Source organism: Carassius auratus, chromosome 16 (assembly GCF_003368295.1).
Source record: "Carassius auratus strain Wakin chromosome 16, ASM336829v1, whole genome shotgun sequence".
Classification (NCBI taxonomy): domain Eukaryota; kingdom Metazoa; phylum Chordata; class Actinopteri; order Cypriniformes; family Cyprinidae; genus Carassius; species Carassius auratus.
In genome coordinates this window covers 26,184,280-26,202,770 of record NC_039258.1, presented here as the reverse complement: position 1 = coordinate 26,202,770, position 18,491 = coordinate 26,184,280, and the positions used below count along the sequence as shown (strand labels likewise).

The following is an 18,491-nucleotide window of genomic DNA, read 5'->3' as shown; positions in this document are numbered from 1 at the left end:
ATGCTGGAGGAATTAGTAGTAGGAGGGTCAATTACATGACCCTCTTATTTTATCAGAATCTATTTTATCTGGAATCTGAATTTATAAAAAAAAATACTTTTGAATGCAATTCCATTTAATGCTTCCATTTCTTTGAATGTCATGAATTTTTTGTTTATTATTTCAGAGATAAGATTCATATATATATATACAAATAGAGTTGAATTATAATTCTGGAGGAATATGTCAGTAAATATGTTAATAGATCTGAACTATGATTACTAAGAAAAAAAAAGTTTAAAATATGTCACTTTTTTACTAGGGTGCACTGCCATTTTTAAAGTAATTAAAGTTCGGATTTCACACGTTTTATATATTTTTTTCCTTTTGGTTTTTCCTTTTCCTATCTTTGCCACTCCTATTTGTCTTAAGTACATCTACAGAAAGAACATCAAGCATTTGAGTGGTCTTGTAATCTTTACCAGACAGGCTATACTTGACAGCTATCATAACATATTGGGTGTGTCTGTAATCTCACCATTTACACAATGATTTCCACAATTTATTCTCACTTCTGAATGTGAATATTTATCTGAAGACCGCTGACAGAATAAATTTAACTTCAGACAAAATGTCTTCTATATAAGGAGACCTCTCCTCTGTGACTCTTTCTCTCTTTGTTACTCTCATTCATTTCTTTGAAGCTGTACTATTCCAGAGCACAGCTTTTAGTTTAGCATTACAGTCTTGATCTTTCTTTAAGGTCCCTCAGCGTCACATAGACAGTACTAACAGCAGGCGCGCATAAAACTGAACAGGCACAGCACCAAAAGCCTCAAACTGTAGGAAAGACCGTGTATCCTACAGTAGGTCATGTGATTAGCTCAAATGATCGAAAGCCATCTGGCTTCTCTTAACTGATGCTTATGAAGCTTTCATCTCATTTCTGTGCCAGTTGTGCTGAACTCTAGCCAAATGCACGCGTTTGCTTTTGTGGTAAATTGCTGATCTGATCAGTGCATATGTGTTGAGTTTGTGTACACCGTACAACATTATTATGTTTCGATGTTATCAGGAACAGAGAAGGTCAAACTCGAGAGAGCTTGCCGCACACACATTCGGAGACACCCACACATGCTGTGCCACCCCTGTGAGGTATATTAAGATGGTGAATAATTGGTTCATTTCCTGCATCTTGGGTTTTTCTCTGCAATCAATCGCCCCAAGCACATAGACTCTCAGCTATAGTTAGACTCATCAGGGGGCTCAAAATAATGTGTGTATTATTCTATTGTCTTTATGATGTGTTTTTCTAGATATATTTTTATACATTTACGTGTTTGTGTGTATATGTGTGAGTGAGAGAGAGTGGGCCCCTGTGCAAGCCGTGTGAAGCCCATCTGGTTGTATGTTAGTGCAGTAGTCATCAGTCTGCCTGTAGCTGGGGCCAGATGGCCGTGCCTATGCAAGCCACTCAGTAAGTACATCACAGATCCAGGCATGTGGGCCAACCGCTCTACTACATCTTACTTAAATAGTCCCTTTCTCTCGCTCTCTGGCTTCCTCTGTTCCCTCATCTCTCTTTTCATGCACAGTATATATCACTGTGATACTGATACATTAGCGTACATTAGGGAAAGCATTTGTAACCTACGATGTAAACACATCACACTTACAGTAAGCACCACGCTCATTTCTCATCACTTCCTGTTTTGTAGTGTTCAGTGGGGTACTGAAGTTTGAGACCACACTGAAAATCTCATTTTCATCTGGAAATAAAGGTTTAGGATTTTGACGAATTTGAAACAATTAAATCCTCAGATTTTAGATGAATATAAAATATTTTTATTTCTCCACTATATCTAGGTCAGTACATGCATTTATGATGTACACTATGTGAACTGCTTTGTGTAGAAAATGGGGGACAAACCAAATACTAAGAACATTGAAAAATGTGACATTTTTAAGACAATTGTTATATGCTAAATTAGTAAAAAACTTAAAAAGTTGCATTTTCAGTGGTTATCTCACACTAGTATATACAGTATATATTGGGGGTTGGTAAGAATTGTGAATATGTTCGAAATTATTATTTTATGTTGACCAAGGCTCCATTTATTTGATCAAAAACTGATTATAATTTATTTTATATATTTTTTTTTAATAAAATTTGTTATATTTATTACTACAATTTAAAATTTTCTATTGTAATATATTTTAAAATGTAATATTTTCTTGTGATGGACAAGCTGAATTTTCAGCATTATTACTCCAGTCTTCAGTCTCCTGTGATCCTTCAGAAATCATGCTGATGTTGAAAACTGTTGTGCTGTTTAGTATTTTTGTAATACATTTTTTTTCCCAGGATTCTTTTATATATAAAAAGTTAAAAAGAACAGCATTTATTTGAATATTCCATTTTTAATAATGTAAAAGTATTTAATAGAAGTCTTTACTGTCACTTTTGATCAATGGAATGCATCCTCGAAAAATGAAATAATTAAATAAATAAAAAAAATCTGACTGACCCCAAACTCGTATAGAACTACATGCAACTGGGGCATGTTGTATGCCAGATTCAAACATGCATTTCCTATTTGAGGACAACTGGGATGAACATCCCTGCACAAAAGACCTGGCCTCTTTCTTTTTATGTTTTCCTGTTTTCATCACCATCTCTCACCATGTTTCTCGTTTCTCTTACTCATGCTCACACTGTTCAATATCTTCTTTTTGTAAAGCTCTGTCATAGGCGGTGGCACAAATCTGCCTCTTTTATCCGAGGTCTAAGCAATCGGGATGAGATTTGATCAGGTTTTGAAGAAATGACAGAAAATAAATCCAGTCAAGGTAGAACCAGCCTCTGTGCTCATTCCTTTGATCTAGTCTAGAGATAATGGCCAGTTTTTTTCTTTATAAATTTTTGATAATGTTATATAATTTTGTCAAGAGAGGCCATTGCCGTCTATAGGAGATTCAGCCGGCTGAGACACACACACACACAAGATGAAAAACACAAACACACAGAGAGACAAATTACCAGGGAAATTAGGGGCAATTCTGGGCCCTCACTACTTAACCCAAAGCCAATGAAAGAGAGGGAGTCAGGGATGAAGATAGGGAGCAGAGGCTTGAACCTGCTGTCCATGATGAAACAAGCCAGTGGAATTTAATTTCCCTCTAGTCAAGAGATGCCAATAAACAGTATTGAATCCTGTTCCTGCCCTGACATGATAGGAATTTAATTTGAGACCCACAGGGATCTTTCTCTCTGTCTGTCTGCTGCACTGGAACACTGCCCCTCTCTCTGTTCTGGTTGTTTGCATGGGCAGAGAAAGGAGGAGAGAAATGATTGAAATTCCTAGTCTGCATCCGAGAACACACACACGCATACACGCACACTCACTCACCACACAGGTTGGAAGGCATCTCACAACTCTATCGCTCAGACACGTGCACACTTGCATAGAAACTCCGGTGATGTAGCCTTGATCCGGGCCATTCAAAGTTGCAAAGAATGTTTTGCTCTGGTATGATCTTGCGGCAAAATTATAGGGTGAAAAGCATAAGATAGCTACAGAATATCAAGAAGAGCGACCAACTACTTAAAAAATATATTATTCAGTTTTTTAAGGGTGCACTTTAAGGGCTGATATTTAAATGCTAGATAGTTTTGTTTTAACTGAATTAAAAACTCAAATAAATCATTTTAAATGAGGCAAGTGAATTTAAGCATTAGAATGTACTGTATTAGTATCATTTTTATGTAGATTACATTCAACATTCAATGCAGTTGTTTTGACAGAAGCAAACAAGATACATTTATAGTTTCAACATTATTTGTTCTTCAGACAATCTTCTTTAAAAGAAAAGAAGCATCATGTTTTTGTAAAGTGGCCCACATTTTTGACCAGCACAGTTTAACAGTTTACCCCTGGAGCCTTATTGAAATTCCAATATCTCTAGAACTGAGCAATATAGGGCCTTAAAAATTAAGATGCCACAAGGAAAGTTTGTTAAAACCCAATATCTAAACGGCCGTTAAGATATCTTTAATTCTTCTTGAGTTATTGCAGAGGGTTCAAAGTATGGGGCATGCCCTCCGGGGGTGCACAGGTACTGGGGGAAAATAAATAAAACAGTAAACAGCCAACGGTGTAACTTAGAATGGAAGATGGAACGGTCTGTGAGAGGGAAGAGAAAAGCCATAGATGAAGTCATACAGACCCAGGCAGGTGCTGGTAATTCAAAAGCTAAATGCAAGGTGAACATATGTCCTCTTTTCCCTGGACATGTCCTCTTTGTGGACCCGCCTTGTCTGGTAACAGAGTTTTTAAAGGGATACTCCATCCCAAAATGAAAATGTTGTCATTAATCACTTACCCCATGTCGTTTCAAACCTGTAAAAGCTTTGTTCGTCATCTGATCACAATTTAAGATATTTTGGATGAAAACTGGGAGGTTTGTGATTTTCCCAATGACTGCCAAGTAAAATACACTGTCAAGTCCAGAAAAGTTTGAAAGACATCGTCCGAATAGTCCATCTGCCAACAGTGGTTCAACTGTATAGTTACTGTATGAAATGACAGGAATGCTTTTTGCACACAAAAAATAAAAATAAAAAATAAAATAACAACTTTATTTAGCATTTATTCTCTTCTGTGTCTCTCCGCATCACCATAGAACTATTTTGGAGAATATCCGCTGGACGCAAAGCAGCGTATGTTCTTCTGTGTCAGCTGCGCTGCATGGATAATTAGAAAATGTATCCTTATGGAAAGACAATTGTTGAATAAAGTATTCTTGTCACTTCATAACATTATGTTTGAACCACTCATGGCAGATGGACTATTCTGACGATTCTTTTCATACTTTTCTGGACCAGTGTAATTTACTTGGCAGTCAATGGGACAATAACAAGCCTCCCGGTTTTCATCCAAAATATCTTAATTTGTGTACCGAAGACAAACAAAGCTTTTACAGGTTTGGAACGACATGGGGGTAAGTGATCAATGACAAAATTTTCATTTTGGGGTGGAGAAACCCTTTAATGTTGTTGGTGAGAAAGAAATGCCTGTGTGTGTCCTGTGCCTTAGCTGACAGCATGAAACCCACAAAAACAACAGACTGAATAACAGTTATTCTCTCTGAGCTATTTTTCAATGTTTCAAGTGATGCAGGTGTTTTTGTTTTTCCTGTAGGTTTTTATAATTAAAAGAGAATACATTTTTCATAATGTTTCGTGAAACTATTTGGTAGTCTGAGGTGGGATGGGGAATCATGCGGGGGGTATATTTTTTATAGGTTTAAGACCTACCAATCTCTGTGTAAACGTAACATTATGATGTTGCCAGCTTTCTGAAGTCATTTTTACTTCCCTGTAATTTGTCTCCGAATCTCAGGTGAAAATTACAATTTTTACTTTCTTTTTTATTCTGACTGAGCTGAAACGTTTGATACATGGTATATATTGAATACTGCTCAACATATAATAAATACTTTTTATACCAGAAAGGAACTCTTTAAACTTTGTAGTTAAAGTATGGTAGTTTTCATTCATTCAAATATAAGATGAGTTAGTCTAGTGGTATAGGTTTGGATTCATGAGTCTGAATAGGCATTATGATTCAGAGGGTGCCCGGATGTGGAAGATGATGCCAACAGGGGGTCACTGTGAACCAGGGGAGAATGTTTCAGCGGAAGGGAGTTCCTGCAGTTTAACAGTAGGAGAGCTGCAGACTGGACGTCCATTAGACAGAGGAAACTTTCCTTGATATAGACACATCAGTCTGTCTGTCTGAGTATCACCAATCTGGCCTTATGAAAGATATTGTAAAGTGTTATTCATTAACTGGGACTTTGTTCGCTCTGAATAATTCTTTTCACACATTCTTTGAGGAGCAGAACTGATGTGATATTTCCTTGTCAAAGATTTTAAAAATGCCTTTTGATTATCTGTCCTTTCTGAACACTCAAAATTAGACTAAAGATAAAACTTAATGGCTTTTGGAAATTCTTCTCTTTTTAATTCACATGAAGACATAAAACGTTTCAAACGGCACAAGCAATCAGTATCTGTGCCAGAAAGGGATAGGAGAGTTAGGAGAAAAAGAGTGAGAGACATTATTGTTTAATTAGCATGGAACTGACATGGAAAACAGGCCGAATTTAAAAGTTACTCAGTGAAATTTCAGTCCAGGTGTTTGTACTTGTGCTTGAGGGAGAGCAAGCGAGAGAGAATTTGTTTTAATGGGTGAACTGCCAGACCCGGCGCTCTGTTCGCTGTCAACCTGTGTTTAATGTGCTGAATGTGAGAGCTGTTAAGGTCAGTGAGCAGGCAGAGAAAAGCCTCTCTCTCTTTCTGTAACGGGGGATTAAAGTGGGAGATCTAAGTAGTTGTTTTATGGATGTGGGTGCCACCTTGTTCTCTTCTCCTCTACAAAGGTTGAATAGTAGCGCTTTGAACCCCCACCTCCCTCCCCCTTTTCTGTCAGTTCAACCAACAACACCCCTAATTAGACCTTCAGCTCCACAACCATCCGGCCTCACATCTCTCTGCACGTGCTTTCGTTCCATATTCACTTATTCAGAACCGGCTTTTCATTTTTATTATGGGCACTCAGTGATCAATGTGGTTGGTACCTGTGAATGACATTCTTGGAAATGCTCAGAAATGAGGCATATTTTGTAGTAATGTTAGATCTCCTGCCGTAGCATTGCATTTATTCCGGGGCACTCATAAAGCAGTAATAATATTAGTGGTTTTCAAATTGGAAAGCAGAAGCGATGGTTTTTAAAGCCAAGCAGTTGAGTTCACAGATCTGAGAGTCAGATGCTAGAGGAGAATTCTGAGAATGAGAGAAACAGCGTGAGATCAGCCTGTCTCGCACATCTACAGCCTCCCGGGCCACACACGAGCCTCTCTGCAGGGGTTGCACGCTTAGGAGAGCCATAGTCCTCCAACAGGTGGCATCATACAATGCAGTGTTACTGTGGAATATTATTGTTCTGCATGTGTGTAACATGGTCCAATCTAAAAAATAAACAATGTAAGCAGGCCCCTGCATAAATTGCTATTAAATCTTTAGAATGATTATTTTTTTGATGAAAATAATGACTCATTCATCATTTGTTCCTGGAGTGATGATTCTGCACTGATTCACACACACTTCCCAAATGTCAAGTTCAGGTAGAATTGGGTTAATAAACCTTAATGACATGTCATTTTTCTAAGAATCAGAAATATCTCACACAAAAAACTCTCTTTTTCTAAACTCACTCCCCTTGAAATGAAACAAAAATAAAATAAAATATAAAAAACTAAACTAATTTTATATCACCTAGTTAACAATGCCACATTTTTTCATTTTAATTTAGTTTAACTTCATGTACTAAAATAACTCAAACTAAAACAGAAATAAACTATAGAGACAACTAAAACGAATAAAAATGAAACAAACACAAAACAAAACGAATAACACTTTAACTAAAATTAACATGAAAAAATCTAAATCCAAATATGAACAAGAATATTTTATCTAAAAGTTAAAATAAAATTACAAGGTAGCTTTTCATTTTATTTTTTCCAAGTAGATATAATGTTATTCATGCAAAATGCTAATTTTCCAGGCAAAGGTAAAACACTAGGCAATTGATTTTCCATGTTTCGAATAAGAAAAAATGTCAGTGAACAAATTAATATGAGTAAGCAAAACCTTATTTGTAGACATATTTTATTTATAAATAGAAAATTTATATATATATAAAAATAAGTATTTACTTTTAATTTTAAACATACATAAATTTTCTGTTAGGTTATAGTACAAACTAAACATAAAACAGCAAAAGTCTATGGATGTTCCTCATTTACAGTATAGAGTTAAGCAAACATGTTTGTGTGTGTCTTCACAGATCTAAAGACCTTACTTATATTTGTCTCCGGTTGTATGTTTTAATTCTTTGTAACATAAAATCAATTGCTTGTCAGTTGTAAAAGGACAGGATTAGCTTTCAAACAAGTAACATAATACATCATATTCCTTTTTCAACCTGTGGTATAAATGAAATAAGAGCGAGAAAGAATGAGAGACTAAATGACTGAGAGTGCACATTTAAATTGCTTTGACTTGTGAGAGAGATTGTTTTGTAGCTCCCCAGACAGCAGCATTAAGAAGATAGAAATGCACCATCAATTTATTTGCTTGTACTGTTACAAAACACTTACGTTTGCAAAAGTAGATTCAGGAGTAAAGCTGACACAGTAGTGGCATGGCATATATAGATGGAAACTTTCAATACAAATGAAACTACTAATGCATATTGGCTGCTACTATATGACATTTTTTGATAAGATTCATCCTTGCTGTTGAATGTAACTTGTTCAAGCTAATGGAGATGAAACTTGTGGTCCTGGCGCATCCTGAGAACATGATGCTGTGTTTGTGGCAGAGGGCATGTGGTTGCCAGATCACTCAGCCAATGTTCTGCCTTTTGCAACCCCATGACTGGGTCTGTCTGGCATGGGTGGTGAGTAAGTGCAGAACACGTGTAACTAATTCTGATGCAAAACGCATCTAAAAGTAATTAAGAGTTAACATCTGTTGTTTTGAGTCTCAGGGACGGGGCGCATGTTAAAATGACAGATGTACAGAGTGGCTTTGTCTCAGCTCTCTCGCTCTATCGTTTCACTCCACCACACATCTGTGAGACTAAATTTAGGGTTACATTTTTTTTTTGGGGGGGGGGGTGATGAATTTTGGGAATGATTTGTAAAGCCTTGGGGGGAATATAATTTGTAGGGATGTAAAACAAAACAACACATTTTGAAAAAAGACTTGTTGGTAGGTTGACTGAATGAATACTAAACTTTAAGCACTGTACAATAAGACCGGTTTCAGGTTCACAGAATCATGACTGGATGCATGATTTTTAGGGAGGTTTTACATGGAACACAACAAAATGCAGGATTCATTTTCTAAAATTGGACTTTCAAATGACCCCATTTCAAAAACACAATTTACATGAAGAAAAGCATGGAAAACAGTTTGAGATATGTCACAGTGATTTTGTGTATTATAAACAGGGGTGAACATATTTTTTTCAGCCTTGTTTCATAGAAGAGCTCGTGGAGATTTGGTTTTCACACTGCATATAGTGTGACCCATTAAATATCACTATATAAAAAAATAATAGTGATACAATTTTTGCACTTTATTTCATTTTATTTTATTTTTTACCAAATAATAAAAGTGTGATAATACTATTATATTTTAAAATTGTTGTAGGTTGTAGGACCTGTCACGAGAGGGCGCACTACCAAGACAATAACAATCGCGTGGTTTGATGACGATAAGGAGCATGGAATGATGGGATTTGTTGTCTCATACCCAACCGCTGACTGCCATCAATCAGACAGAAAGATAAATCATGGATTTAACGCGAGTTCAACAATTTGCGCGAGTAGATTACATACAAAGTCAATACAAAGACGCGATCAGACTATGGATCAGACGAGTCCTCACACGGGTCTAGAGAATCGATGCCCCGCGTTTGCCGTGTATGTCCCATAATACTAATCTTGTTGATCGTTATAATAGCATATGTTTTCTGTAAAGATACGAATCAAAAAAACTCAAACGAGATCGGCATCTCTTTCTAGTTGAAGTTTGTCACAAAGCTACTTCCGCATTGGTCCACAAAACTGTTGCCATGTGGTTTGTAGGTCAGTAAGGTGGCAACAAAGGGTAACTGACGTCATTGACAGGCGATTGCACTGCCCCGTGTCACTGTTTAGAATTTGAATTTTAATATGATTTACAAGTAGTTGAAAACATTAGAGATATTGGTAGTAATCAGCTGGGCAAAATATATAACACCAGCCTAGTAGTTTTTGGATATTTTACTGCAAATATCTTACAAATTGTACCTTTAAAACTTTTTTTTTAATATATATATGAATTTCATCATTCTGAAACGTCTAAAATCAGCAAGCTTTTATTTTGGCGAGTTGCCGGCATGTGTATGCGCTGCCAACTGAAGAGCGTCAGTGAATGAACCGTGCTTCAGTTTTTTACAGTGCTTCAAAAACGGCAGCGGATAGCCTAGATTTATACTGTACATTACTTTCAGTTCAAATTGAAATCTTATACAGTATTACTGTTTGTTGATCTAAAATGTCCTAGTAATTGTGCATTAACAGCTGTCAACCTTGTCACTGAACAAATGAGAGGTCTGAAGTTATTTGCACAGCTCTTTTTTTTGTCACTTGTGCACATCTGCGAGAGAGATTTATACATCACTGAGATTGAGATTTATACATGTATACATTCGTATCATTTGAAAGCTGAATAAATACGTTTTCCATTGTTGTATGGTTTGTTAGGATAGGACAATATTTGGCTGATATAAGCAGTTGTTCTGTTTAATATTTTCTGAAAACTGTGCTATATTGTTTTAAAAAAAAGTTTAATATAAGTGTGTGTGTGTCCCTATTTTAGATATCAAGTGTGGCGACCAGAGTGTCAGCAGTCAATCATGATGTTCTTTTGCTTTGACATCTCATGTTGTCTATGCTCACGGATGGACTCTCAGAAAAATGTGCCTCAAAATCCCTGTTGGCCTATTAACTGCATCATATCCACCTCATTCATGATCCACTCCCACGCGCTGCGGGGATGTGTGATGCAGAGTCCCTCTGGCCAATTATGAGGCACAAGATCATTATTATTGTCGCAATTACTATAACTTCCTCTATGTAAAAACTTGTTAACAAGCTCTATTAAACTGTTGCAGTGCTATGCTGCATAAGAATTCTCCCTTTTCAGTCAACACCATCTCAAAATAAGTCCTTGATCAGACGCTCTGTCAAACGTAATAAGAGTATAGTGTTAAAGAGCTTCTACACAATGACCTTTTCCACCTTGTTTTCCTGTAGTAAATGTTGAGCTGTGCTGTCTGTGTGTCATAATGGGAAAGCTCTGGTAATGGTGCTCCAGAGAGATGTACTCTTTGCTTATGTGTGTCTGTGTGTACTGGTGTTTGTATGGCTGATGTCGCTCCCTGAGGTCTGTATAAGCAGACTTTTGATACTGAATTAATCGCAGGAGACTTTGAAGTTGACGGCTAGCTGAATGTTATGTGAAGTTTGCAACAAAAAAGAGATGACATTCTCTAGAGGAAGAGTTTAGACCTGTACTGTGTGTGTGTGTGTGTGTGTGCACTCCTGAACGTGTTATTAGTGAATGATACATGGTGATTCATTTCTAAACAACTTTAATAATTGAAGGGGTGACAATTATCTTTGAGAGATTCACGCAAAAATGTTAATTCTGTCATGAATTACTCGCCCTCATGTCATTCCAAACCCATAAGACTTTGGTTAATTTTTGAAACACAAGTGAAGACAGTTTTTATGAAGCTTGAGACGTTTCTGTCCCTCCACTGAAAATCCAGTAAACCGAAATGTATAATATCTAAAAATGTATAAAAGTAACTTTAAATGAATCCATATGAATTAAGTGGTTTAATCCAAGTCTTGTGAAGAGACACAATTGCTTTATATGATGATACAGTGTGATCATATCCCTTCACAAGACTTGGACTAAACTATTTCATTCATATGGATTCTTTTTTTTTTTACAATGACTTTCAAAGGAGGGAGAGAAGCTTTCATTAAAATATCTTCATTCCTTTCGAAGATTAGCCAAAGGTAGTCTTATGGGTTTGGAATGAAGGCTAGTGAATGTCAGAATGTTACGTTTTGGGTGAACTTACCCTTACATTTTTTAATGGTTCACAAATCTCTCTAGATATATAAATATATAAAACAAATAATAGAGTGAGATTTACAAAAATATATGTATTTTTTAAATATTGCTCAAAAAGTGATGTATACAAAGAAGGCAAGGTCAACAATGTTTCTCATGTGTTAAAATGACTTTTAAGTGGTTAAGAATTGTTAGCGCTAGTCTTATTATCACAATGAGCAGTTCAGTTTAATTCATCCTGCAACCAATATAAACTGATGACCATGTTGTCATAGCAACCCAGCTATATTCACATTCAAGTATCTTATTAAATGTGTTGTTGGTGCAAAACTAGTAATTACAGCAAAACATTTACCATTTAAAACATACTTGGATGGCTGCCTGGGTTGTTCGATTTTTTATTAGGTTCTTTTAGCCTGTCAAGGACAGTCTTGATGATCAAATTCAGCTAGGATAAGACAATCTAAAAATAAAACTGCTTAAGTGATGCACAGTTCATGAACAATTATTTCCTTTTGTGTTTTTAAACGGTTAGTGAAATCATGTATTCTTAGAAAGGAAACCTGTGATTGTCAAGTGGAATTTTTTATTAAATTATAGCATCTACACGCATAACCAAATCTCTCCCTTTTTGTCTCTATCTCTTTTTTAGGACTACGCTAAGAATGAGAAAGCCATTGCAAAAGCCCTGGGGGATTTGAAGGCCAACTTCTATTGTGAACTATGCGACAAGCAGTACCATAAACATCAGGAGTTTGACAACCACATCAACTCATATGACCACGCACATAAACAGGTAAACTTCAACAGCAGGTGGTTGAGCTCATTAGATGGAGAACCAGGAAGGAATGCAGGAAAGAAAGGAATAGGGATTTAACTCTTCCCCTACAGTCTACAAAACCATTACTGTCAGTAAAGTGTCTCTGAACATAATATGCATAGAAATGATGGTGTGCTTCGTCAAACACACCACTTGACTACAGTGTGCTTTTGTTAAAGTTATTTTGTTCCTCCAAATAGTCTCCAGGTGCTTCTTGTGTCTACAGTTTACTTTGTGTCCCCCAGCAAATAATGACATGCAAATTATGGTCTGTTAAGTGTAACTGTTTATTTATATGCTCAAAACATAAACACTATATCTGGATAAAACATTTGCTAAGTACATCACTAAGCTTCCCTCAGGTAGTCTCTTTAGTCAGTTGAGATCTGTGTGTTCTGGTAACTGATATCATGTTGGGGCAGGTGTTTCATCTGCAAAGAGTTGGTGTTGTGTTTACAAAAAGTAACTAAAATTGTTGCACCTGCAGAATGTTGTTACTGCAGATCATTCTAAAGTTCTAACAACTTCCAGGAGCACAAATAATGCATTATGATATAATTCTATTATGATAAACATTTTGAGTTCAAATAGACTGCTGTACGGTTTCATGGGCCATTTGCCATATGCTTATAATGAACAGTTGATACCAGTAATACCAAGGCACAGGGCGTAAAGATCTTTAGCATGCAGCAGTTGTCGCCGGAAAAAAATAGCCCTAAATTTAAAAAAAAACAAAAAAAACTTCGCCTACCAATGGTATGAGACGAGCATAGCTTTCACTCTCAAACAAACTAACATTACTAGCCAATCAGAATTTTTCGCTCTTACCCAGCAAACCATTTTTGATTCCCAGAATATTCTGCAAATGTTTGTTTTTGGTTCCCAGAATGTTCTCAAGAATGTTCTCTTTTGATCAGCCAGGAAAGTTTTCTTAATGTAAATAGAACATTCCCTTTAGGTTAGGGAAACGTTCCAGGAACCTTCCGCGATAATAAGTTCATGATATAACTTTCATTCTTCAGGTCAACCATATATTCATGAAAAAAAATAATCAGTTTCAATAAGGAAAGCAATAACTTTGCAGTAGCATCCTTTCAAATGTTAAAGGTGCCAAAGGTTGGTTTTTGTTTTTTTTTTGCTATAAACCATGAATGCAAGTATTGAGCATGGTGCTTTAAATGGTGTTTTTATTAGTTATTTTGTCTATTGGGGATTCATGTGATGTGTATGAAAAGCGATCACTCTAAAACTCTGACACTGTCTTTCATCTTTCACTATCTTCTCAAGTTTGGGTTAGGCAAATGTTTTTGTTTAAACTTTACAATACGGTGGCACTAATATGTATTAATTCATATTTAACTAATGCATGTTACAAACTATGGTAGTGCTAAATGTAAAACAAAGTGCAAGAGGAGGATCGGGAACAAATAAGGAGTTTACTGATGATGAAGGGAGAATTCAGACAATATACTAGATAACATTTAGCATTAACATACAGATGCACATTCAGGTAGGGTTACAATACTTTTACACATCTACATACAAACATTACATCCAAACGTACAAACAATCACGGATGAGGGAGAACTCAACAGAACGGGTATTTAAACAATCAGGAGGTGATGAGGGAACTGGAAACAGGTGGGAAGAATCAATTAACCAAAACTAGGAGGAAGGTGACCAAAAAAGGAAACAAAGCTCATAAACGTGACAATGCATAGATAGGTATGATTTAATTTGTAATCAAGAAGGACTAAACATTTTATTTATGATTACTGCAACATCAACAAATTAACTTTCAATATGATTCATAGATTAGGTAATCAAAACATTGTTATTAGTTAAATGTGTCATAATGTTTTAATTCCATACTAACATATTGGATTAACTAATAGTGTAAATTCATTTTGTTAATTACCAAAATGGGTTGAAGCCATGCATTTCAACTTCCAGTTGTCTTCTTTGATCATTAGCTAATGATTTGCTAAGGAATCATTCTTATGACTTTACATCATTAGTTAATATAATGTGTTATTAGATAATTAATACATTATGACACATTTAACTAATAACAATTTATTGATTACTTAATCACATTTAACTAATAACAATTTATTGATTACTTAATCTATGAATAACATAGAATGTAAATTTTTAGCTGATGCAGTAATAATTTTTTTTAATGGATTAGTTCTTCATGAGTTATGCATTAACTTGTGATTATCTGTGCATTAGTTAAGCATTATTTAATGCATATTAGTGTACCCATTTTGAGTTGCGTTCTTATATTTTTATTTTTTTGAATGAAATTAATACTTTTTCAGCAGAGACATATTAAATTAATCAAAAGTTACACTAAGAACATTTATAGTTTTATAAAATATTTCTATTTAAAATAAATGCAGTTCTTTTGAACATTGTTGGGGAAAAAACATCACAGTTTCCACATAGATATAAACTGTTTAACATCACAGAAACAGCTCTAATAAATATTTACGGAGAAAAATACAAATCATTTTGGAGAACCAAATAAGCAGATTTTTGAGAAGTATGTGACATTGAAGACTGATCATACCATCACAGGAATAAATCATTGATTTATTATTTATTTTTCAACAGAATGAATCGTATAACGTTGAACAATTAAACAATCAAATTGTTATTAAAAACAATTTCCAAAGACTCCTTTTATTTTGTTTACAACTTTTCTTAGGAATAAATAATTATAATGATAGATTTTAAGTCTTGAAATCTTGATGCCTATAAAGTATATAACATACATATATTCAGTCATCACTTTTGTTAAAAAAAAGAAAGAAAAAACAAATGAGAAGAGATAAGCCAAAAGAAAAGTTTTGCTAAGACAATTGATGGAGAGATTAATAGGAGGAGTAGATGAAGTAAGGAGGAGAGAGCCTAGAATGCCCTCACTGGTGCCAGGATCTCAGACTGGAGTCTGGTGCCCATCTGTGTGGCATCTGAGATTAAACATGTTCCCTATCTCCCTCGAGCAGCAGATAACACTGTATGTGCACTGTTATTATCCTGGGTGCTGTCAGACAAACTGGTCCTCTAACAAAGAACGGCACACAGAGCCATTAAACTCTCTTCATCCTTCAGCCTTGCATGTCTTATTCATCATAATCCTGCAATGATGCACAGAACAGTCTAAAAATCAAACATGCAAAACTATTCACTACTGAAACATTTCATACGTACAGTTACATGAAATCCAAGTGAGAAGCAGAGAGTGAGAGATATAGAAAGAGAGTTACGCAACTCATTCTGAAGGAGCGCTCAGTGACAGCTACACCAAAGACAGACAGAGAGGGAGGGAGGGAGGGAGGAAAGTAATTACACATGTTGTTGCGATGGATTTCATCTCCGTGCAAACATGGCTCCGATCAAACCACAGATGACTGCACACTTGTTCGCCGTGCAGATGTGTCTGTTCCTGTTAGTCAAAGTCAATGAGTCAGAGATGAATGATGCCAGCTCAGCATGAACATCCGTAATATTCCATAATCAATCATGAGATTTTTCAGCGGAGTGTTTCACATCAGTACTTTGTCACAGAGAAATTAGCATGTCATTCTTGTTTCTGTTTAATTAATTGTGACCAAACGTTTTTTTCCCCCTAGTGTTATAGGTTGAAATGAATCATCTTTTTTGTAAATGTAATAAATAATGCTGTTTTATGAAAGATACCATAGTAATACATCAATATGTTATCAATGTGACTTGTAAAATAGATTCATTTGAAGAAGAGTTGTGGCCTAATAATAATAGTGCTCATGGAGGAGACACATATTTGTGAATATATTTTGATGTAATATTATGATATGAGATATGTTATTTGTTTTCCTATTGCATCACAATATATCCTTTTCAATATATTATACAATGTATTATGTTTTTCATATGCTTAGGATATTTTGCAAGAGCTGTGCATGTAATCTGATTATAAAATTTAATGAGGATAAGCATATGATTTTAATTTTCAACTTATGAATCAGTAAAGTTTTACATTGCACATTGTTCATTGTTCATTGTTCATTTTAAAAATTGGCTAAATATTGAAGTTGTATTGTTTTTTTAGTACTTTTTTATACTGACCAACTCTGTACTTGAAAGCAAAATAATGTTGTTGGTCTGTGAACCGACTTTTCTAACAAGTCAGGAACCTCCCACATGAGATGTTAATTCATTTGAGGGCCCTGCAAAAGCAATGAAAGGTGCTGTTGAACTCGTCCTGCAGGCATTGAGAGTGTTTCATTAGACCGAGTTATGTATAGTCGACTGTGTAAAATATGCATGCTGTGAGGTTGGGAGTTGAGGCAGTTCGGTGTGACCCCAACCCAGCCGCTTCACATATCACTCTAGAATCATGCAGCCTGTCTGTGCTCCCTGGTCCTGAGGAACAATACTGTATATTTCACAACCCACAGAATCCCCAGTCACTTAGCATTTATGCATGCATGTGTGTGTGTGTGTGTGTATGTATACTGTATGAACTGAAGTGCACCAAACATGTTTGAGAGGTTTGATTTAATGAATCTTTAAGAGCCACAAAATCTTTCCTAGATAGCTATGCAAATCAACCAGCTGTGCTTCAAAAAAAAGAGGAGGGAAAGGAAGAGGTGAGGCATGAGATGGAGGTTAACGCCAGTGCAACACAGAGAGAACCAGAGAAGCACAGAATGGAGTAAACCCTCAGGTTGAGGGGTCTAAAAGAGCCTAAGGCAATTTAATAGCTATTGAAGTCTTATAAAATGTTCTATTACTCATGTTTAGGGTGTGAGCCTAGATATAAAAATGTGAATAAATGCAAGGTACTGTAAATGCCAAGACTCGTTGAGATACTCTCAAGTTCATATTAAATATTCAGTTGGGTTTATTTCACTTTATTTTTGTATTTGTGGTAGGTCTAATTAAGGCATAACAGAAGCATAATTACTGGAAAGGATACCAGTCACATTCCTATACTGTAACTAAAAGAAAACCTATGTTTAACTTTGCTTTTCTAACCAAATACAGTTAAATGGATTCATTAGAATTTAAATTAATTTTAACTCTGCTTCCTTATATTGAAACTGAAATGTAAGACTTGAATTGGAATTTAAGACATTCTCAACTGATTTCTGAATGGCACCAAATCTGTGACCCCAAGCTTAAAAACAAGTCAATTTCAACCTAACATGAGGGTTAAAGCTATAATATGAAAGAGGAAAGAAGAAAAAGACAAAAAAGAGAGGTAAATATTAAGGTTAAGCGGCAAGAGGAATTTTGAACCGTTCCACTAGAGGCTATAAGAGCAGGATCTGAAGGGAATCCCCTGCTAGACTCCCATGGCTGAGGTGGATTTCGAGCTATAGAGACCTACAGATATGAGCTTGGAGATAATCCATATTTCATAACCCATGGTCACTGGGGGGTGCAGAGGAAGGATTCAATCTGATCTAAAGGAGTCTAAGCCTAGTCATGTCTGTGTTTCTATAAAAAGCTCAGCAGGCTGCTTAATGTTTAAAAAATAGCTGAGGGACATGTGAGAGTGTGTGAGTGTAAGGTCTATCCTCAGGGCATTGAGGGTGTGAGGATGGGGGCGGCTCTGGGAGAAGAAAAAGAGAATGTATTTTTAACGCTGCACAAATAGTTCATTTGTCCTTCTATGAACGATTCCTGAGTGGCTTTGCACTCAGAGAGCATTTTGATAAAAAAAAAAGAGAGAGAGAAAAAAAAGAAGGAAACATGGAAAAAGTGATGGCTGCTTTCTTAGCTGAAAGCGGTGAGTCAGCAGCCTGAAATTAATGAATGGATAACAGTTATAAAGGGACAAGGGGATAAACTCTATAGAAATAATTGCATGAAACTTCATTTGCAGAAGATGGAGGAATTTGTATGATTCCTCATGAACTTTTAAAAGCCTG

General features: G+C 35.8%; 1 protein-coding gene across 1 annotated transcript in view; it reads left to right on the top strand.

Annotated features, from left to right (window-relative positions):
- Positions 1-18,491, top strand: part of LOC113116632 (zinc finger protein 804B-like) — an 80,578-nt gene that overhangs the window by 47,275 nt on the left and 14,812 nt on the right. Inside the window, exon 2 of the mRNA XM_026284887.1 lies at positions 12,397-12,540. Coding sequence (XP_026140672.1) covers positions 12,397-12,540 — 144 coding nt within the window. The remainder of the gene's footprint in view (positions 1-12,396; positions 12,541-18,491) is intronic.